This window comes from Talpa europaea (assembly GCF_964194135.1).
Source record: "Talpa europaea genome assembly, chromosome: 9".
Classification (NCBI taxonomy): Eukaryota; Metazoa; Chordata; class Mammalia; order Eulipotyphla; family Talpidae; genus Talpa; species Talpa europaea.
In genome coordinates, this window is record NC_140076.1 from 31,933,583 (window position 1) to 31,955,393 (window position 21,811).

Sequence of the window (21,811 nt, forward strand, 5' to 3'; positions counted from 1 at the left end):
CAGCAGCAGCTGAGGCAGTAGCTGAGGCAGCCGCGACGGCCGCGCCCCCCCCTCCTGACCTGGATTAGGCCCAGCAGCTCCGTGGCCGCCGCCGCCCCGCGGGGGGGCGGGGTGGGGAAGTGCTTCGTCTCCCCGCCCCCCCCCCCACCGCCGCCCGGCAGGAGGCAACCGCCGCGACCCCGGCGGAGCCCGCGGCCCAGCCTTGAGCCCCCACCCCCGGGGGCTGGCATGAGAGGCTCCTCGGCGGCGCCGGGGGGCGGGGGAGCCGCCGCCGCCTGAGCCCCGGCCTGCGCCGGACCCCACCTCGCTGATCGCGGAGCGTGCGAACTACCCCGCCACTGCTTTCTCCCTCCCCCAGATCACACACCCCAGCCTCGGAAGATGGGGAATTGCCTCAAATCCCCCACTTCGGATGACATCTCCCTGCTTCACGAGTCTCAGTCCGATCGGGCCAGCTTTGGCGAAGGGACGGAGCCGGATCAGGAGCCGCCGCCGCCATATCAGGTAGGGAAGGGTGTGTGTTGGGGGGGGCGGGGGGGACGAGGTGTAGAGGCTGCTCCGGGAGAGATGGGGGGGGGGGGCTTCGGGGCCGTCGGGGCCCCTGGCTTTGTCAAGGCCTGACCCCGGGGTCATTGGCCCCCTTAGGGCTGCATCTGAGGGTGATTGCTCCAGACTGTCAGGGTCGGGGTGATCTCTCCCCTCCCCTCAAGCACTGAGCGGGGATGGTACTCTCTGTCCTTGAGTTCTGGGATCCGAGTGTGGGATCAGATCCCCCTGATCAGCGGGTTCGCTTGTAGAGTTTGGGAGTGACATTTTTCCTCCCATTAAGGCCGAAGCGTGGAGTCCGAGCTTTGGGATTTGGGGATGATTTCCTCATCGCACAGCCAACTGGATTGTGGGTCTGGATAGGTGCCCCCCCCCACCTCGTTTATATTTTCTTGGGTTAGTATCCTCGCCTCTCCTCTTTCCTTCATCTTCCCCACCCCGTCTGTTAATTGGATCTGGTAGTGATTATTTCTTCTACTTGGGAGAAGATGTTGAAGTGGGATTTTGGTCCCGTGACATCGAGTTGTTTATATATATATGTACAAGTATTAATCTCTCCTCCTCTTGCTCCGCCCCTATGACACACCTTTTAAACGCGCTGACTTAATAAAACTTGATTATCTTGAACTTTGGAAACCTTTACACCAGACTTGAAAAATACCGTCGTTACTTGTGATTCTTCCTTTTTATCAGACTTTCTGCTAAATAGTTTCATTGATTTTTGTATAGCAATTAATAGCCCCAGATGTGTTTACACAGTTAATAGCTAAGGCCCTTGAGAAAACACTAAATAGACATGTAGATGTTATACTCGTATTTTTTAAAAAACACCTTTCCTCTACTTTTTCAATTTTACACGATGCTGATTAAAAACTTTTTTCCCCAGAAGGTCTTGGATAGTTAAGTGGCTTAATTTTTTCCCGAAGGAGGTTTAGTTTTCTAACTGGGTAGTCCCTTTGTTGTTTCATGTGGTGACATCATTATCTAGTGTTAATCATTTTCTCATTCCTGTGTAAACCAGTGTCTCATCACACCAGAAAAACCTGATCACATATGCTGGTTTTCTGAATAAAACCCTTCAGGTGCTTTCATATATACCAGTAAACTCCAATATTAATTGTGGTATATGGAAACTTCCATGATTAATTGCTCAGCTTCTATATTCCAGGCCTGCCAAATACACCAGGCTACTCACACCTCTGCCTTTGCTCCTGTTGCTCCCTGTGCTTGGAGCCCTTCCCCCAAGGTCAGCCAGGTGAACATCTGATCCTCTTTGAGGACTCAGCTCTCCTCCTGTCTGAAGACTCTACTTTCCCCTCCCTTCTACCTGAATCTATACTCTATTGCTTGTGTCCCCCCAGAGCCTCTTACACCTCTATAGGCTACACAGGTGACACTTGCTTAGTTGGATGGATGTCTCATACTTGAAACATTACCCTCCCTTGCCATTGTAAACAGTGTGAAGGTAGGGAGCCCATGTCTCCTGTTTGTGGTTGTATCCCTTGAATTTGGCTCATAGTAGATTCATTGTAGACACTCAGTAACAGTGGAATAAGAGAAAACTGTAAACCCTTGAGAACAGGGAAATCTTAGTGCAGTTTTGGTGCTTAAATATTGAATGAATTAATGAATTTGAGTTCATTGTGTGTTTTGTATGTTTACGTACCCATTTGTTTGAAAGAATTATCACAAGGACAAGTCTTAAAAATCTAAGCTGAGTCTGTATATCCTTCTGAATCTTTGAAAGCAAGTAAATTGTTTATATTTCACTCTTGTTTCCATCGTAAATGCTAGACAATAATGTGCTTATTTCAGTTTCATTAGCAAATATTTTTGGAGGTAAGAATTTTTATTTTAAAACCTCCTCCCTCATTCTAGAGCCTCTTTCCAGACAGTTGAATATCTTTGACTTACTGCACTTTCTCTGCTATCTTTATAATACAGTATTGAGGATAATTTCTTTACAATTTGTGGGAATTGTGTTTACCTTTTCCAGGAGGGCTAGGTCACAACCAGAATTTTTTTGGTTTCATGAAGGATTTCATGAACATTTTCTGAAAGATGTTATTTGTGTCAGTTTTATTAAGTTCCAGTTATTTCCTATTCGTATCTGGCAGATTTGATTGGCTGGCTGATTGTTTTGCTAAAGTAACACTACATCATTATGGCCAGAGTTTATAAGAAATAGATATTTTTTTCCTTGGCTTTCTTTAGTAGCCTCCTGACTGGTCTCACCCTTACCCTAACTGTAGCCATTTCTTAACCCAGCAGCCAAAGTAAGTGATTCTGGTAAAACATTCCTCCACCTTCTGTGTATCTCTGTTTCGTTACAATTAAAAGCAAAATCCCTTCCAGAGTCCATAAATCCTACATAACCTTTACCTTCTACCCCTATACATCCTTCTCTTGACTCCTCTCCGACTGCAGTTCCCCACTACTGGCTTCCCTTTAGCCTCTCTGGCCTCCTTGTTCCTAGGGTACTCCCTACCTTTGCACCACTTGTTACTGCCTGAAGTGCTGTTCCTTCTGGTATCAGCATGACTGACTCTCACCACCTTCAAGCCTTTACTCAAATGACAGTATTTTTAAACCCTCTCTGATCATCCTGTTTAATGTTATAACCTGTTCTATCATCCAGGCTTTCTCCCTTACCCTGTTTTGTTCCTCTTCCCCCCCATAGCATTTATCACTTTCTAACATACTATCTTTACTTAATATATTTGTTTATTACTGTCTTCTCTCACTAGGTGGTTAGTCCCCTGAGGAAGGGATTTTTTTTTTTAAATTGGTTTTTTCCAAATACCTAGAGCATTGCCTGGCACATATGAGGCATGCAATTATTGATTGAATGGGATTTATTTTAAATGAATTAGTATATATTTTTAAAAGATTTATTTATTTATGCATACAAGAGCTGGGGTACAGGCCAGAGACACGGTGGGGTGAGAGGATTCACCAGAGACAGAGTGGGGAACAGAACAGGCGGACTGACTGAAACACTGCTGAGGGGAGCAGGGGGCGAGACAGGAGAGGTCTGCTTTGCCATGTGGGTTGCTCCCTGGCCAGCCGGGGATCGAACTCGTGCTGCAGGGGCTGCGGTTTGCTTCATAGTGCAGTGCTTAACCCCTTGCGCCACCAGGGAGGCCCTAGTATATTTATTTTGAAGCAAGTGCAGTTGAATGTGTTAAAAAAAAACTATGTGTATTCCTAGTCCCACTTTTCCTATATTGTGAGTCATTTTGAAGGAATCAATACTGAAAAACAGACAATATTAAATATGGGAATTGGTTTAAAGTAATTATTGAAAAAATGATTTAAGTTTTCCTTCAATAGGTACATATTCTTTTTTTTAAAATAAGATTTATTTATGCATACAAGAGCTGGGGTACAGGTCAGAGGCGTGGGGGGTGAGAGGATTCACCAGAGACAGAGTGGGGATCAGAACAGGCAGATTGACCGAAGTACACTGCTGAGGGGAGCAGCGGGCGAGGCAGGAGAGGTCTACTGCACCATGTGGGTTGCTCCCTGGCTGGCCGGGGGTTTGAACTTGTGTTGCAGAGGCTGCGGATAGCTTCATAGGTGCGTCTTCATCCTTTGCACCACCAGGGAGGCCCCTCAATAGGTACATATTCTACAACAAAATGTTTATTGCGAGAGTACTTGAATCCTTATTCTTAAAGAAGTGGGAGGGATGAAGTTAGAGTTTTTCTTGATTTAGATGGTAAAAAGAAAGAAATTTGGCATTCCCTCCACTCAGCTCTCCTTCCTGAATGTTTAAAAAGAAACAAAGGAAATCTGCCCATCAAGAGCAGTCTTAGAAGGGTTGTGAGAGGAAGGTCAAGTCTTGAAAAGCTGAGAGATGTGAAAGTCCAAAAAAAGGTAGGTAGCCCAGCACTGAAAGGTAGATGTGAACACATTGTGGTACCTCTGTCACTCTAAGACTCCTGTTTGCCCTATGCTAATTCAAAACTGGTACTCTTTAAAAAGAACTTTAGTATTTATTGAACAACAATAAAAGTCACTTCATAGTATTTGTATATGAATATATATGTATGTCTCAACTGTGTGTGTGTGTGTGTAGATTGGTATCTCATTTTTTCTGTAGTTATATAGTTTGAGATTTATTAATCTTCCTCCTGCCTACACTTTGTGATTAATATATTTGATATTTTAAAATCAGGAGAAAATAAGTTATTGTTAAAACAGCAGTAAATACAAGTGTAGCTCTGGTTTTGGAGTCAGATGTATCTGAGTTCATATTCCAGTTGTCACATAGAAAATATGAAAAAGGCAGGAGAGTTTATCACATTGTCTTGTGTTTTAAGAAACTTTTTCATAATTAACAAAATATAACATTTTTGGACATACCAAATTATGACTGAATAAAACTTTCTTCAAGCTACATTAAAAAAAAGTTTTGTTTTGGGCCTCCCCGGTGGTGCAGTGGTTGAGCGCTAGGTTGAGAAGCTGCCCGCGGCCTCTGCAGTGCTGGTTCGATCCCCAGCTGCTCCCCGGCCACCAGAGGAGGGTCCCACATGGCATGCAGACCTCTCCTGCCGCCAGCTGCTCCCCTCAAGCAGTGTACTTCGGTCCTTCTGCCTCCTCTGCTCCCTGCTCTGGCTCTGGTGAATTCTCTCACCCTCCTGTGCTTCTGACTGTACCCAGTGCTTGTATAAATAAATAAATAAAATAAACAAATCTTTAAAAAAAAAAGTTTTATCTCACAGAACACATTAAAAATCTCAAAAAATCTAGCATATAATAAAAGACTTATTTGTAAGCATTCAGAATATATCAGTACCTTGGTTTTCTGATATCTTTATGAAGCTAAATTCAGGTAACTAAAGTTTCTTAATATTAGCATTTTATTTACCTTGTTGGTAGAAATTATCCCAAAATATAATTCACATCTCTTGGTACATTTAACTTAAAAAAAAAAAAAAAATTCCCTTTGTGTGAAACCCTTCCTCTTGAAATTATACCTTTTCACTGAGGTACAGATCACCTCCAACCTCTTTAATGAAGTTTTCCCTGACCATCTTTCTTTGCTCTTATTCATGATTTCCAGTAGAAAATCAGAATTTTTTGTTTGTAATACCTATCAGGAAATAAATACTACCTTTTTAGTTAGCGCTTTTTCATTTTAGCAGTTTTTATTTTTCTGGATTACAGTTTCCTTAAAAATGAGAATGATGTGTTTGAAGCCTTTAAAAGTTTATCAGCGGAATGGAATGGCACCTACACATTGTAGACACCCAGAGACTTAGTACTGAACCTTCTTCCTCTTAGACTTTCATCACCACAATTCAGGTCCTCATTGTCTCTGGCAGTAACCTAGTTGATGCCTCCTCTTCACCCCACTCACTCCATTCCCTGCTGCCAGATAAATTCTATCCCACTTGAGCTCCCTTGCCTCTTAATCCTTATCGATTATTCATAACTTATCACTGGAGATCTCCTTTAGCATTCAAAGTTATTTCTCTGGCTCCTTTTCCAGTTTTTTGTAGCCTTGTATACATCCTATACTCTAGTCAGACAGGACAGTTTACTATATCCTGTAGGTGCCTTCTCCTTTGCAGCCTTTCATTCTGTTTCATCTAGCTCCCTTCATCTTACTGCTATTGCCCAGAATGCTGTTCCCAATCTAAATTCTGGCCTTCAAGATTTAGTTCAAATGTCATGAGTCATTTTCTGACCTCTCGACATAAATAACTTCTTAATCTGAACTCCTTTAGGACTTTGTTTACCATTCTTAGGACACTTTACCCTTCCTATTTGATTTTAATTATTTATAAGAATGTCACATCTCATCAGTTAGAATCCAAGTCTGATGATTCATCTTTGCATTGCTAGAACTAGCCTTTTCACATAGCAGACACTTAAATATTTGCCTAAATGTGAAACTCGTTTATTGCATTTTTCTAGAAGAATGTGAAGTCTGATGATTGTTTGTTTCTGTATAAATTGTTGCCAGAATCCTATGCTTAGTGTTTGGCCTTTGTACTTGAAAGAAAGGGTTCTGCTGTTTGTCTCTCCCACTTTAGTTTCTTTGGCTATATTCAGTTTTGTCCTATCACTCTAATTTATAAAATGCCTGAGCTTTGAGAAAGTTAACCCCTTTACATTTTTTTCATTGGAGTTTGGTTTTGTATTCTTTGTACCCATTTCTTTTTTCAATAAACAGAGATATTTGCTTACTTGTAACCATTGTTGCAGGTGTTTGGTTTGTTTATGCCTGATCTCCTACTTTGCATATCCTTAATTAAGGCTAATTTTTTTGCCATTAAGAATGTATGCACCTTTAAGAATAGCACAGTCTGTGTGTCAGTTTAATTCTAGAGCTAATTATAGGGTAACCTGAGGAGATAGGGGTGAAGAGTTAACTCTTGATACATAAGATCTGAAAACTTTCTTAAAATATTTTTAGTAAATACTTTCTAGAAATGGCCATACTTTGTAAAGTTTATACTTTAAAACATTTTAACAATACATTAGGAAGAATGGGATTCTTTATTGTAAGGTCTCAGTTTTACTTAATTTCTTCTAAATAGAAAAAGTTGTCACTGAGTGGTTATTACAGATTCTCCCTTTTTCTTCAACTTGTGTGACCTCTCTGTTTTCTGTCTTTACAGTCTCAGCCAAGTTAAATTCTAGAAATGAGGAGTCCAGTGGAAAGAGGGTGATTATAAATATAATTGGAATTAGATGTTACAGTTCTTTGTGATTTTACCTCAAGCCACTTCTGATATAATTATCTTCTATGTATAACCTTACTTCATTTTTTTAAAAAAAAAATTATTTATTTATTTATGCATACAAGAACTGGGATGTAGGCCAGAGGTTCGGGGGTGGGAGGAAGGGTGAGAGGATTCACCAGAGGGAGTGGGGACCAGAACAGGCAGATCTACTGAAATACACTGCTGAGGAGAGCTGTGAGTGAGACAGAAGATGCCTGCTGCGCCATGTGAGTCAGCCCCCTAGCCCAGGATCTAACTCCTTCTGCAGTGGCTGGCAGTAACTTGGTAGCGCTGAGACTTTAACCCCTGTGCCACCAGAGAGGCCCTGTATAACCTTATTTCAAGCAAGGAGTTTGAAATGATATATTTCTTCTGTATTCAAACGGAATTATTAAGAAATTATATATATATATAGATATTTATTAAAAATAGGTCATAACAGATTTCCAGAAGTTTGATTCCTTACCAGTAATTTTTAATATTGAATTTAACAAATACTTATGATATTGTTAACATGCTCAGAACTCAGGACTTTTGCATTTGTGAAGTGAAATTAAGAATGCAATGGTGGACAGACCAAAGACTCAGAATGGAAATGTAAGTAAAAGATGGGAGGAAAAACTGGCTTACAGGCAGCTCTCAAAGGGTGTCTTTAATGACAAAAGAGATTGCTTCGTACAATTGAAAAATACTGTGGTAAGGGAGAAATAATACATTTTCTCCTTTTGGGGAATCTGTCAAACCTTTTGATTTTGATACTCAGTTTGGCTTTAGGGTATGTCATTTGTGACGTCTTAGAAGAATTTCTTGTTTTAGCTGATTAAGAATACTTTGAGTTCAGTTTAATCTGAATGCATACATACTTATCTTTTAATTAAATAGTCAACCTGGAATGTGCTTTCCCCAGGAGCCAGTTGAGTAATTATCTTGTTACTTAATCCAGGGAGCATACAGTAAGGTAACTAAGGGATCTGAAAGTGCAGGAATAAAAAAAAAAAAAAAACAATCCTCCAGATATATGTTTCTAAATTTATTAAAATTTTCTGAATTCTTATGAAACTGAATGACTTTAAGAAGAATGAGACATTTATAACTGACCCAACAAGTAAAAATCACATGTAACTGTAGATAACAATTTTAATTCTTATATGGGGGGTTGAGGGAGAGGGAGCATTTTACCTTCAACCAAAAAGCACAACTTTAAGGATAAATGCCAGAACACATATTTCCTAGTTTCTTTAGTCGGTCAGCAAATATGTTAGGCATCAAAGGGAACAGGGAAAAATTGAATTCTTTTAATACCAAGGGCTGCTATTTTAGTTGAGGGGACACGATTAATGTATATACATGAACCATTTATTTATTTATTAAGAGTTATTTATTTATACAAGAACCGGGGTACAGGCCAGATGCAGGGGAGGGTGAGAGGATTCAGAGAGACAGGGTGGGGAACAGAACAGGCAGACTGACTGAAACACTGCTGAGGGGAGCAGTGGGTGAGACAGGAGAGGTCTGCCCTGTCATGTGGGTTCCTATGCTACCAGCCGGAATCGAACTGGCACTGCAGAGGCTGCGGACAGCTTCACAGCGCAGCACTCAACCACCTGCACCACCAGGGAGGCCCACATGAAGCATTTATTAATTCCGTATTTAATCAAATATTATTTGATGTACAAAAAAAAAATACTGGATGTAGACTTTTTTTTTTAAAGATTTATGCACACAAGAGCTGGCGTACAGGCCGGGGGTGGGGGTGGTGGGAGGGGTGGTTAGGGGAGGTGAGAGGATTCACCAGAGACAGAGTGGGGAACAGAACAGGCAGATTGACTGAAATACACTGCTGAGGGGAGCAGTGGGTGAGGCAGGAGAGGTCTGCTGCACCATGTGGGTTGCTCCCTGGCCGGCTGGGGAATTGAACTCATGCTGCAGAGGCTGCAAAGAACTTCACAGATTGCGTCTTAATCCCTTGTACCACCAGGCAGGCCCCAGGATGTAGACTTTTGAAGTTGGGAGACCAACTTATGATAGGGCAGTGATCCACAAATTTCCTTTTCAGTTTCTGAAGCCTTCAAAAGAAGTCTTATGATGAACATTTTAAAAAATGAATAAAAGCCTAAGAACTGCCCTCATTAAACTATGAGTGGGGGGAAGTTGGAACCAAAACAATAATCAGTGGGTGGTGAACATGAATTTAGAGGGAGTTGTATAATCTTGTACCTCTACAGTGTAATGTGTGTGTGTAAATAAACCTTTATTAGAATGTAACATATATAATAGAGTATATCTTTAACAATATCTTTACTGTATAGCCCAGTGAACTTTTTTTATATAAAAATCATGGTATAGCTTATTTTCAATCCCTCAAAAGTTTCCCTCCTATCTCCTCCAACAGTCAATACTCTTTCCCCAAAGGTAATCATCATCCCTACCTCTTATCACAACTATATGCTTGTTTTGCCCAGTTTTGAACAAAAATAATTTTGTTTAGAATTTTACATACTATTTTTCATTACTGTACATTACTCAATTATACAGAAACCCATTATTCAATTATACATTTTTAAACCCATTCTGTTATTGATGTGTATTTGGGTTGTGTTAGGTTTTGGCTGTGTAAATTTGTTAACAAGCATTCTTTTTATGTACATAATATACTATTTATTTGGAGTATATATCTAGGAATGGAATTGCTGGGTAATAGAGCAGGTGCATTTTTTTGTTTGTTTGATCCACAACAATTTTACAGGAATTTTCAGAAATAAAGGGAAGTTGATGGGAATTGTTTCAGAAAACCCATGTATTAAGAGCAGTTGACGGGAATCGTTTCAGAAAACCCATGTTCCCCCTCATGAAAGTGAAACAACAACCCATAAAATGCTAGAAAATATTTGCAAATAATTTATCTAATAATGGACTGATGTTCAGAATACATAAAGAACTTTCCCAACTGAATAAAGTTAAAATCCAATTTTTAAGAGTAAAGGCTCTGAATAGACATTACTCCAGAGAAGATATATAAATCACCTTTCAGCACATGAAAAAATGCTTATCATTTGCTATCAGGGAAATGCAAAACAAAACCACGAGGAAGGGTATAACAAAAAGACCAAATAAGATTTGTCAGTAAGGCAGAGAAATTGGACAGAACCTTCATACATTTCTGGCAGGAATATAAATTGGTGTAAGTACTTTGGGAACGTTAGGCAGTTCTTTAAAAAAAAAAATTAGCAAAGAGTTTTCTATGACCCAGCAATCTGCTCTTAAGTGTATACCCAGGAGAATATGACTCATTGCATATATTGATAATAGTAAAAAAGTAAAAACCCAAATGTCTACCATTTGATGAGTGGCAAACTTTGAAAACATTCTAAGTAAAAGTGGCCAGTCACCAAAAGAATACATTGGTATGACTCCATTTATATGAACTGTCCATAATAGGCAAATTTATAAAGACTAAAAGCAGCCTAGGGCTGGAGAGTATTGGGGACAATTGGGAGTGTGATTGTTAGTGAGTATAGGGTTTCTTTTGGGATAATAAAAATATTTTAAAATTCTCCACGTAAATCTTGAATTGTGTACTTTAAATGGGTGAATTATATCTCAATAAAGGTGTTACATTAAATGTACGTCTTTTACCTTATGGCAAGCGATGTCATAGTTCCTCAATCCTGAAGTATACTTTTAAAGATTTTTCAGTGTTTTTTGAAATTAGCATGTATATTTTTATTAATGTGTACATTGAACGACCCTTCTTCCCGCTTAACTTCAAAAATTCTTAAAATATTCCTAGAAGAATTAGAAAAGGTAGTCTGATACAGAAAGAAAATGGTGGTAGTGTTTGGGAGACTCTTGTTTTACACAAAATTAACTCAGAGAGAAGGCAGTTTAATGATACACATGAATTCGAATCAGAAAGCTGTTAACCACTCCCATATCTCTTATCTAGGTGTTTGAGTTTTTAATTTGTGGGCTCTCTTAATATCTGCATTTCCAACCTGATTTTAATGAGGTTTCCTTACAACCTTAGTTTACACTTGCTGCTTTTTGGCTGCTCCATGACCTTTCTGGTCAGTTGATTCAGTTTTCCTAGTCAAAGAAAAGCCTCTCTTCACCACAAAGACCTGTCAGTCATCAAATGTTGGCTAGCCTATGGATCTCCTGGAATGTATACCCATCTAGGAAGTTGCCAGGTGATGGGAATTTAGGGTTAGTAGGAGCTGTTGGTAAAGTCATTTTCACTATTTACTATATTTACATCCCCTGAAGGGGATTTAGCCTTCTTAATGACAGACTTTATCTGTCTTGGTCATTAGATGGATAGATAGATAGATAGATAGATAGATAGATAGATAGATAGATAGATAGATCTCCCCCTTGCCTAAGACAGCATCTAGAATGTGGTTGGGTATTCAAGAAATATTGTAATTGGTGCCTAGGCTCAAATTTAATTTCTACTCTCTTAAACTTTAAGTAGATAAATAATCTCAACTAATGACTTACTCATGCTGAGTTCGGTGATAATGCTTACTAAGCCTGTGTAAGTTCTCAGGTGGTGAATATTCTGTAATGAATGAAAGAAGCCAACTTGTTCATGTCTTTAAAAAACAGCAACTAAATACCAACCCACCTTCTGGGAGAAGCCACTTTCCTGGAAGCAGTGCTCTTTTCCATGCAGACTGCTTTGGCTTGTATACTGTCTTATTAAGTATAACTTCCTACCATTTGTCAGTGTCATAGGTGGGATGCTAACCTATTTTCCCTTTTCTGTGTATATAATTGTTATCTTTTGTAGTTTAGAGACGACATGAAGGCTGATCTTTGGGGATTTGTTTATTTGTGTGTTTTTTTGGTTTTTTAGTCAAGATTTGTTGACTATCATACTTAGAATATGCATCATTCCATCTATTCTAAATCCTCCATTTTATAGCCTTAAGTTTCAGTCTGGCAAAATTGAAAGAAAACATTCCCAGTAGGAGACTGCAGCTGGGAAGGGGGTGGTGCCAGCAACAGCTTGTAAGGCTGTAAGGAGTAAATCAGAAGAGGAAAGGATACAGCTTTTGGTGACAAGCTGCATTCTTTAGCAGTGACTTTATTTTTCCTTCACCACAAACCAGACGTGTACTATTCTAGGCTCAACACATTATTTAGGCACTTCCCCACTGCATTGTTTTAGTTTCTGAAATTGTATCATATTCCCTAAATTGGGCCTGACTTTCAATGCAGTGTTTTTCAGATAGACATGTTTATATTTTGATATGTTTGTCTTTCTTGGTTTAACTTGGTTTCCTTCCTGGTAAACTCTGTAGATTGGAGCCCATTATATATTTCACAACGTTCATCCTTTACTGATGTCTATTATAAAACAAACCATTGGAAAGCTTCTGAGATTTTTTCTCATCACTAGGTCAGATCTTCATTTTGTGTGACATTTTGTGTGATTTGACCCTGTCTTTTCTCTTTGTTCTATCTCAGCATATTTTGTAATCCTTTGTTTCTTTTCCATTCTACCCCCTTTCACTGATGCTGTATTTCCTTTCCTAATGCACATTTTAAGTTATTCCTTTTCTATAAGGCAAATGCTTAAAGCATTTGGAATCTCTTGTTTTTGTTTTGTTTTCATCAAGACTTATGTGGAGAATTAGAGAAAGTGTTAAGAAGAAAAACTTTACTTTTATTTGAAATATATTTGTTTCTCTTACTGTGAATTCTCCCCCTTATCAGAATTTAAACTCACAGGGCAAGTACATGTGTGTCTCCTATCAATATTGAGAAATAGTAGTTAGGTAAGATTCAAAGACATTTAAGTAGCTGAGTAGAGAGGAAGTCAGAGAAGAAATGAGGAATGATACAAAGCCTACCTTGAATGACTAGTGTTGTCATTATAGGAAGACACAGATATTGGTAAGTGCTTTTATATAAATTGTCTTAGTTATTTGTTAGAACACTTTTAAGGTAGATGGTCTGCCCATTTTGCTGATGATGAACCTTAGGCTCAGAGGTATTAAGTTACTTGCCTGTGATTACATACCTTAAGTGCCAGAGCTGCAATTCCATGAATCTTTGATGCTATTTCCACTGTACTTCTACCATTAATCTATATAGTGGGCATAAAAATTCTGAATTTGAGAAAGTTATAGAAATAGAAAGATAATTAGTTTAGTTTTGGATGTATTAAAGTTCCTGTGGAGTAGGTAGGTAGAAATTTGAGTCAATAAGCCAAGAATTGTCACTTATAGAGGAATGTTGGTTATAATTTATATTGAGTTTCTTTTGATTTACTGTGGCTTAATACAGATCATCAGTTTTTTCATAGCATTTTGTACAAAACATATGTATAGATGACATGGAATACAGGAACACTAATGGTTTGATTTAGTCATTCAGTATCCAGTAATGTTTATTGAGCCCTACTATGTGCTAGATACTATGCTAATACTAAACATTGGTAAGCAAAGCACAGTCCCTGTCCTCATCAAGCTTATAGTCTGATGGTGAAAAACAACATAATCAAATAATCATGCTGATAATCAGACATCTTTTTATGCCAAACACAAAAGAACTTATAAATTACATTCATAGATATAGAGGTGAGGATAGCCAACCACACTTGATGGCCAGCATTTATATTAACTTAGTACATTGGTCATTTATTGTTTTATAAGCCAATTCATGGTGTTCCTTTTTGTATTTAGTGCTCTCACAAGATCATTTGGAAATTACTTGTTTGTAAACATTTCCATAGATATTCAAAATCATATTTAAGTTCCACATTTAGTTTGGTATAAAGTGGAGTGGTATGTATAGGTACCATTATTTTTAGTCTTTCTAAAAGAATGTACTTAGCAACATAAAAACAAAACTAATTCCAACATTATGGCTGTACACTAAACTATTTAACAGTTGGTTATGGGTACAGGAAATGTAAGGAAACACTGAAATGAAAAACACAAGAGTTGCTGGGTGACTATTTTTAGCTATTAGTAGGTAACAGTTTTTAGTATAGTAAGTCATTTATGCATCTATGCCAACACATATGGAGGGTCTACCAGGGAAGCTTAGTAGGCACCCACTGCCTAGCGCATACCGAAATTCCAGATACCCAAAAGGAAAGCAGATGTCCAACATATATCATAATATTTATACAAAGAGTTTAGGCAAAGTGAACCATCAGTTAGAGAATAGTGGGCACTGTCTGGAACTCTGAATTTTTTTTTTCTTTTTTGGGGGCCCCTTATCTTACTCATACAAAGCTTGTGCTGAGTCTGCTTGTGAGACAGTCCTCCCATCTGCTTCCTATGTTGTTATCCATTTGTTTCCTGACACCTCATGTGGGGGTGTGTGTGTGTATGTGTGTATGAGAGAAAGAAAGAGAGATTTCTTAATACAAATGTCTGCAACTGATTCGTAAGTGGCAAAGCATGGTGATTATAATACTGTTAAGCTGGTCACTGCTTTGTTTACTTTTGCACATTGCTTCTTACCGCTATTATAACATCTTTAAAAGTTAAATAATTTTTAAAAATTTGTTACAAAAGAACAGCAAATGGAGATTAAAAATGTGCTGAGGAGCAGTGTCAGATTGGCAACTTTCAGCATGTCTTAATAAAAAAGTGTGTATTTTGTGGTTACCTGATAAAAAGGTGTCAGATAAAGTACCACCTGGTCTTAAGTTTGTGTTTTCAGGGAATACAAATTTTTTATATCCCTCACTTCAGTGTCTTCCAGCTGACATTAGAAACAAGATTCCATTTTGCCACCTAAAAAATGCGACTGGCTCTCTAGTTACTAAACAGTAATTCATCGTTTACGATATTTTTAAGTAGTAGGTGGGAATTAAAATTAGGTATATGTGGTAAGAAGAATGAGGCCACATCCATCTTTAAAATATCAAGATTTCTTAGCCCTTTCCGTCTATGGCTTTCTGAAAAGTGGCCTGTAAGTAGAAATTAGAATGCTGAATTTAAAATACCTAGATGGTGTGCGGAAGGGTTCCTTTAGTTTAAAAAAAAAGAAAAAGAAAATAAATCATTTATTTATGTATATAATTAAAAGGGTTTTTATTTTAATGTCTATTAATGTGTTTTTTCATAAAGTAGAGCTTTACTTTTCTGTTCTGCTTTCTGTGATCTCTGTACACATTTGTGAACCCCAAGGTAAGAAATCTAACCTCTCAAAAAAAGCACATGCCGAGAATGTCTTAGCTTAAAAAAAAAAAAAAAAAGCACATGCTTAGAGATTGTTACTTGTGAAATAATTTAGTTATTTTTATTTGTAGTAGGCATGTTCAAGGATTTTGGAGTTCCTTGTTACCCATACTAATTGTTATTGACTCATATGTTATTAAAACTATGTGTGGTTATAAGTCAACTTGTCAGATAGGACTGGGACTGACAGTCAGGAAGGTTGTGTAGCCTGAAATGGTTACCTAAAAGTTGAAAAACTCAGATCTGACTGGAATCACAATATAGACTACTTGGTTTCTAATATTCAGGGATAAACCAGAAAGCCAGGACCAAAGCCAGGGACAATAGCCGTTGGCTTAAAGCCTGCAAACCACAGTTATTTGATGATGGGGAGAAAACAGAGGGTTAGAATAACTTAACAAATGTTGACATTTACCAAGCTCTTTAATGTCATCATATAATTGTATCATCCTTTAATGTGGTGCTATTATTTTCTTTGTTCCAAAATAATAGATTTGGCTTAAGTCACTATAGTGGGTAGCAGCGACTCAAATCTTATAACTTTTTAGATTGAAAATACCGTATTTTGTTAGAAAATAGCATTCTTAAAACTTTTGCTATTCCTAGTACTCTACAACGGTGCACCAGGTGGGAGTGGGATCCTCATCCCTCCTAGATCAAATTCTGTCCCAACCCTTTTGCATCACAGCAGCTCAATTTTAGATACTGTAATTATAAAAAAAGATTCCTGGTTTTGTTGTGTTAAAAACATACTGGATTCGTAGGCCAAGTCATCTTTTTAGACCAGGTAGCTTAATAAAAAGTGACACTGGAAAATAGAAATCCCAAGGCAAGCAAAGGAGAAACTGTTTTAAAACAACTTTCTGAGCTTAGGTAGCATCAGAATTTGACCTTCTCCCAACTAGACAGTAAGAACTACCAAAAGTAGCCCACAGGATTGAACAATAAAGGACAGAGAGAGAAGGTATGAATAGACTTTGTTGAGGTTTGTTTTTCTGTCAGCAATAGAATCTGTTTTACAGGGGTAATTTAAAGATGGATTTGATGTTCTTTGAAATTCTTAATTGCTAGAAGTTGTTGAAATTATGAAATCTTTATTATAGATAAAATTATACATTTATTTAAAATCCCCTATTTTGATGGCATTCTTAAAACGTCATTTCAGTGTATTATACTTAAGTAATGTAAATGGACAAAATCCAGATTTGATTTACAGAATCTCCTTGCTATTCAGCAACCAGGCACAGTATATTGGAAACTACTGTCTTAAAAGGGAGATGAGAATTCTAATTCCAGTTTTGTTAGTGATTAAATATATAACCAGAGGCGAACATGGGCCTATAAAATGAGAGAATTGGTCTTAGATGAATTCTAAGATTCCTTTTGAAAGACTTAATCTTACCTTTGCTATAGTCCATGCCTTTCTTTTTCGATTAAATTTTCTTTTAATTTTTGAGTTATAATTGATTATAAATCCATTTCTGGTCATTACTGTTTATTCCAGTAAACATTGGAATGCTAGTCTGTGGTCATAGAACTGCAATAACAGTTACTAACATTTATTTAATGAGCTTTTTATGTTACACTGTACCAAGGATAACACTTAAAATTCTTGCTTAATTCTTACAGTGGCCCAAGTATTTTGTACACATGGAGAAACTGAGGCTCATAGAGGTTAAATAATGGTCAACATCATATAGCTAATATGTGGCAGCACCAGGATGGTCTTTCTGACTGCACTGTGGAACTTCTCTGCATTGAAAGTTTGCCTTCTAGATGTAAAACCTTGAAGAGTTGAATATCTAAACCAGACTTGCACAGCCATATTTATGATCATCAATAACTAAAAGAATCATGTAACTTAGCTGTGCTGGTCAACAAAGTTATTTTTTTGGTGCATAAAATAGGGCTCTAATATTCATGTGCCATATAAAAGATTTTCTGAGTTTGAGTTACAAACTGCAAATTTACGTAGATAGAGCTCTTTAAAGAGGAAATATCCATTAAAAATGGCTTTGTGAAGCAAAATATTGCCTGTGGTCATATTGCAATAGATATCACCAGCCTGAAAGAAAGCCTTCAGTCTGTACTTGAAGTTTGGTTCTTACATTCCTGTGTGAAAGCCAGAATTGAATCTGTTACCAGTTGATGACTGTACTGGACAGGAGAATTTATCAATGTTGGGTGGCAGGGAGAACTGGGAAATCCCTCATTCACGTCAGCAGCCATATGGATAAGGTAGAATTTGGACTGGAAGAGCAAGAGAAAAGGCAGTAAGATAGAGAAGCATCAACTTACAGGAAACAGCTATTTTGTTTATATTGATAGAGATAGCCCCTTCTTTGTAATATTAATAGTTATAATAACTACCTTTTATTGAGTTTCTGCCATTATTCAGTTCACCCGCTTACTTGGTTAAGCCTTATTGCAGCCCTAGGAGGCAGGTTTTACCCTCCAGTTTCCATGAAAAAACTGATGCCAGATAGATAAAATAACTTAAATATGTGCACTGTTAAATGGCAGAGAAGTAACTTAAGCCCAAGGTTATCTGGATCCAAGAGCCATACTTATCTTCTTTGCATGTAATATGTATTAAATAAATATTTAGATGAAGAATGAGTTTTGATAAGCATTTGCATGCTTGGTTGTTAATTTTTAAGTGGTGAGATAAAAGTATGAAAATAGTTTTAAATAACAATGTTTTATGTGGACATTCTTAAAACATGAAACTTTGAGCTTCTGGCATTTTACTTTCACTAGACTATGTACTCTTAATTATTTGATAAAGGATTTACTGGGTTGTGAGATCTCTAATTATACATTTGTTCTGAATCTCAGAAAAAAAAAAGAGAATGTTAAAATCTTATATACTGTGTTTGATAAGAAACTAACTATGTCAGAAGGGAAGAGTAAGACTTAAAGAGACGTGATATTTTTAATAGACATCGTGGTAAGTTTCTTTCTCTTTGAATTAAGTGTTTTAGTATTTGAGCCTAATTTGTGTATATCTGAGACTTTCCCCTAAAATTTCTCTTTGAAAGGATATTTATACTTGAACCTTCCTAACACTTCACTGCGGGTGCTCTTATTTTTTTTGAAGCATAGAAGCCATTATTCTAAAACAGCTCCAGTTAATGCTAGTACTGGATGATTGTGGAGGTCTTTTGATAGAATCTGTTTTTTAAAGCTTAACACAGACCTCAGATTTACTCCTAGTGGCATAATCTCACAGTTGCTAATGTTGGCTATCATTGTCAACACACTTAAATTGTAGAGGTCACGAGTGATCCTACAGGATGAATAAAAATAACATTTTTTAATGTAATGTGATTAAGTAGCTGTGATTTCACATAAAATTCCCGTACATTGATGTAAAGTGCTGTGTTTCAGTTATTCAGTAGAGATGTTCCCTGGGAAACTCCTTTTCGGTAACTCAAAATTGGTTCTAGCCCTGATGATGTCATTAAGTCAAAGAAGCATACTACTCTTCCTCATACTTGACTCATTTCTCAATTTTCATCAGAGAAATTTCCCCTGAGCTTCCTGTCTAAAGTAGCACCCCCTTCACTGTAAGAACATGATTTTGTTTACTCTCACCTCTCCATCTGGCTCATAAAAGGTTCTCAATAAGTATCTGTTTAAAGAGAGTAAACAAAATTATTTCATAAATGTGAGTAGAAAAACGTAGCATGTGTAAACTAATGTGTTTTATACAATAAAAATGCAAGTAAATTAATGTTATAAGTAGATACTTGACTATTTAAGTACACCTCTCAAAGTTTATATATTCCATTTAGGAGGGATGGTATCTTTATTTGGTTTACTCAGTTATATCCAAATATGTATCCAAAAGTTGAAAAGGAATTTTAACCAAAGTTTATTGCAATACTATTCAGTATTTCCAAATATATTAATGTTCAAGTTATTTTTTATAAAGTAAGTTTGAAAATTTTAAGAACAGTCTATAGTGGTCAGTTCTGATGTAAATATTGGTTAACTAAGGCCACAAAACTCCATTGCAGCCTACAGGATAATAAGTTAGCTTAGTGAGGTTTTTTTTTTGTTCATTAATTAATTATTTTACTCATCAGGAATGAATACATCTGGGTTATATGGTCTTCATGTAGAAATACTTCAAATAACATTACTTGCCAGTTTTTAGTTAAACTTGTATTTATGTCCTTTTTAAAAAGTTAGGCATGCTGTGTTAATGCAGGATGAAACAGAGATCTCATCCTGCTGCACACTAACCCAGTCAATCCAGGACTCCCTCCTCCCCTAACCCCAGCCACAAAAAAAAAAAAAAAAAAAACACTACCCCAGAAAACAAGTTTGTAAATAATTCTTTTCTCTTGATTTTTAAAATTTAGGAACAAGTTCCAGTTCCTGTCTATCATCCTACACCTAGCCAGACTCGCCTGGCAACTCAGCTGACTGAAGAGGAACAAATTAGGATAGCTCAAAGAATAGGTCTTATACAGCATCTGCCTAAAGGAGTTTATGACCCTGGAAGAGATGGATCAGAAAAAAAGATCCGAGAGTAAGTTTTAATAAATTCATGTATGTTTCAAAGGTCTATCTTCAGAGATTTGCCTTTGAAAATATTCTGCATTTTGAAAGTTATTTAATCATTTTATTCAAGAGAATTTTTAGATATAGTAATTAAGAAAATTTTTCATATAAAATAAGCTAAGAAATTATGTGAATTCAGACCATTTTAGGTGTTGCCTGTGTATATTTGCTTACTAGATGTCAGGTAAAAGTGATTCACCTGTGTGTCAACTAGTACCAGCATTGCTAGTAGCTTTGTCAGCATTGCCGATGGTTTTTGGAAAAGTTTGGCAATATATCAAGGACCTTTCTGGACCCTTTGAGACAGTTCTAGAGATCTATCCCCAAATGTGTACCTCTCCCCCACTCCTAAAACTTTATGCACAGATGTATTCATCATAGTCTTAATTAGTGAAAATCAACACTAGAGGTATAGTTAATTAAATTGTGGTATAGGAATACCTTGGTGGGTTATACAGCCATTAAAATTGTTTGCTATGGGGTTTTTAGTGATATGAGGAAAATCTTATGTTTCTTAAGTTGCAGAATAATTTTATCAAGCCTGGTGATTTAAATATAAAATTTTTCTTGGGGAGTTTTTGCCCTCAGAGCTCATTAATATCTGAGAATCCCTAGTGAGGATAGTCATTCTCTTTTTAGGTTGAGAATGGTTTCTCACCAACACAGACATAATCTGATTCACTGAGTTGGTGTTTGGCCATATGAGCTGTACAACCATTTAGTGCTATTACTTAAGTGAGTGCATGACCTTTCTAGAATTGACTTCTAAAATGCTACTGAATTGGGGTGCTTCTTAAACCTGTAGAAAAGTGTGGTGAACTTGAAACTGGAGTTAATGAAAAGCCCTTTGACCTACAGTAGCCCAATAAGTAGGCTGAAATTAGTGCTTCTGTTTTTACATTTGGTTATTACTCCTGGGCTTACACTGAAAACCCATTTTGAGTAAACAGAGTTGATCTAACTAATGGTTTCCTGCCAAAAGCATCATTTTGTCCTTCAGGTTTCTCCTATAACTGTTTTACAAGCATGGTTCTAACGGTGGACCTTGATCCCCATGTGGTCTTTTTCTCTTTGCTCTGTTGATTGCTCTCAAACTCTGCAGGGGGTGGAAACGAGATTGTGGGTGGATTAGATTTATTAGGGGAAAAAAGGCAGTTTGCATGCTTTGGTGGCAGGATGACAGGCAAGCCATCTTCATGTGCTCAGGTTAAGTCTTTATGATGAAATTTTCACAGTATTCTAGATCGATGATTACTGTAAAAATATGATATTTCTCCGTTACTCCCAACAGGTGTGTGATCTGTATGATGGACTTTGTTTATGGGGACCCAATTCGATTTCTGCCGTGCATGCACATCTATCACCTGGACTGTATAGATGACTGGTTGATGAGATCCTTCACGTGCCCCTCCTGCATGGAGCCAGTTGATGCAGCACTGCTTTCATCCTATGAGACTAATTGAGCCAGGGTCTCTCGTCTGACTTCAAGTGAACCGTCATTTTGGTGGTTTTGATCTTTTGTCACTGAGCCCAAAGAGCCAGGGATTAGGATTAAGATCATGCACAAAAGTTTCCTAAAATTCCTGAATGGCTGCAGATGTTGGGGGGAAGTTCATGATATTTTAGAAACGGGGGAAAGTAGGATGGTATTTTTATGTAAAGCCTTGACCCATTGTTTAAAAATATAATTGTATTTAGATCTTGTTATTGCTCCAGTACATAGGAATTGTGTAAAGTGTTACAGCAGCTGTA

General features: G+C 37.5%; 1 protein-coding gene across 1 annotated transcript; it reads left to right on the plus strand.

Annotated features, from left to right (window-relative positions):
- Window positions 1-381: 381 nt before the first annotated feature.
- On the plus strand, window positions 382-21,522 carry RNF11 (ring finger protein 11; the record flags this gene model as incomplete). The annotated part of the gene is made up of 3 exons (XM_084243737.1): window positions 382-504; window positions 19,858-20,027; window positions 21,351-21,522. The coding sequence occupies 3 exons, from the start codon at window positions 382-384 to the stop codon at window positions 21,520-21,522; spliced, it is 465 nt and encodes a 154-aa protein (XP_084099863.1).
- Between the last annotated feature and the right edge of the window lie 289 nt (window positions 21,523-21,811).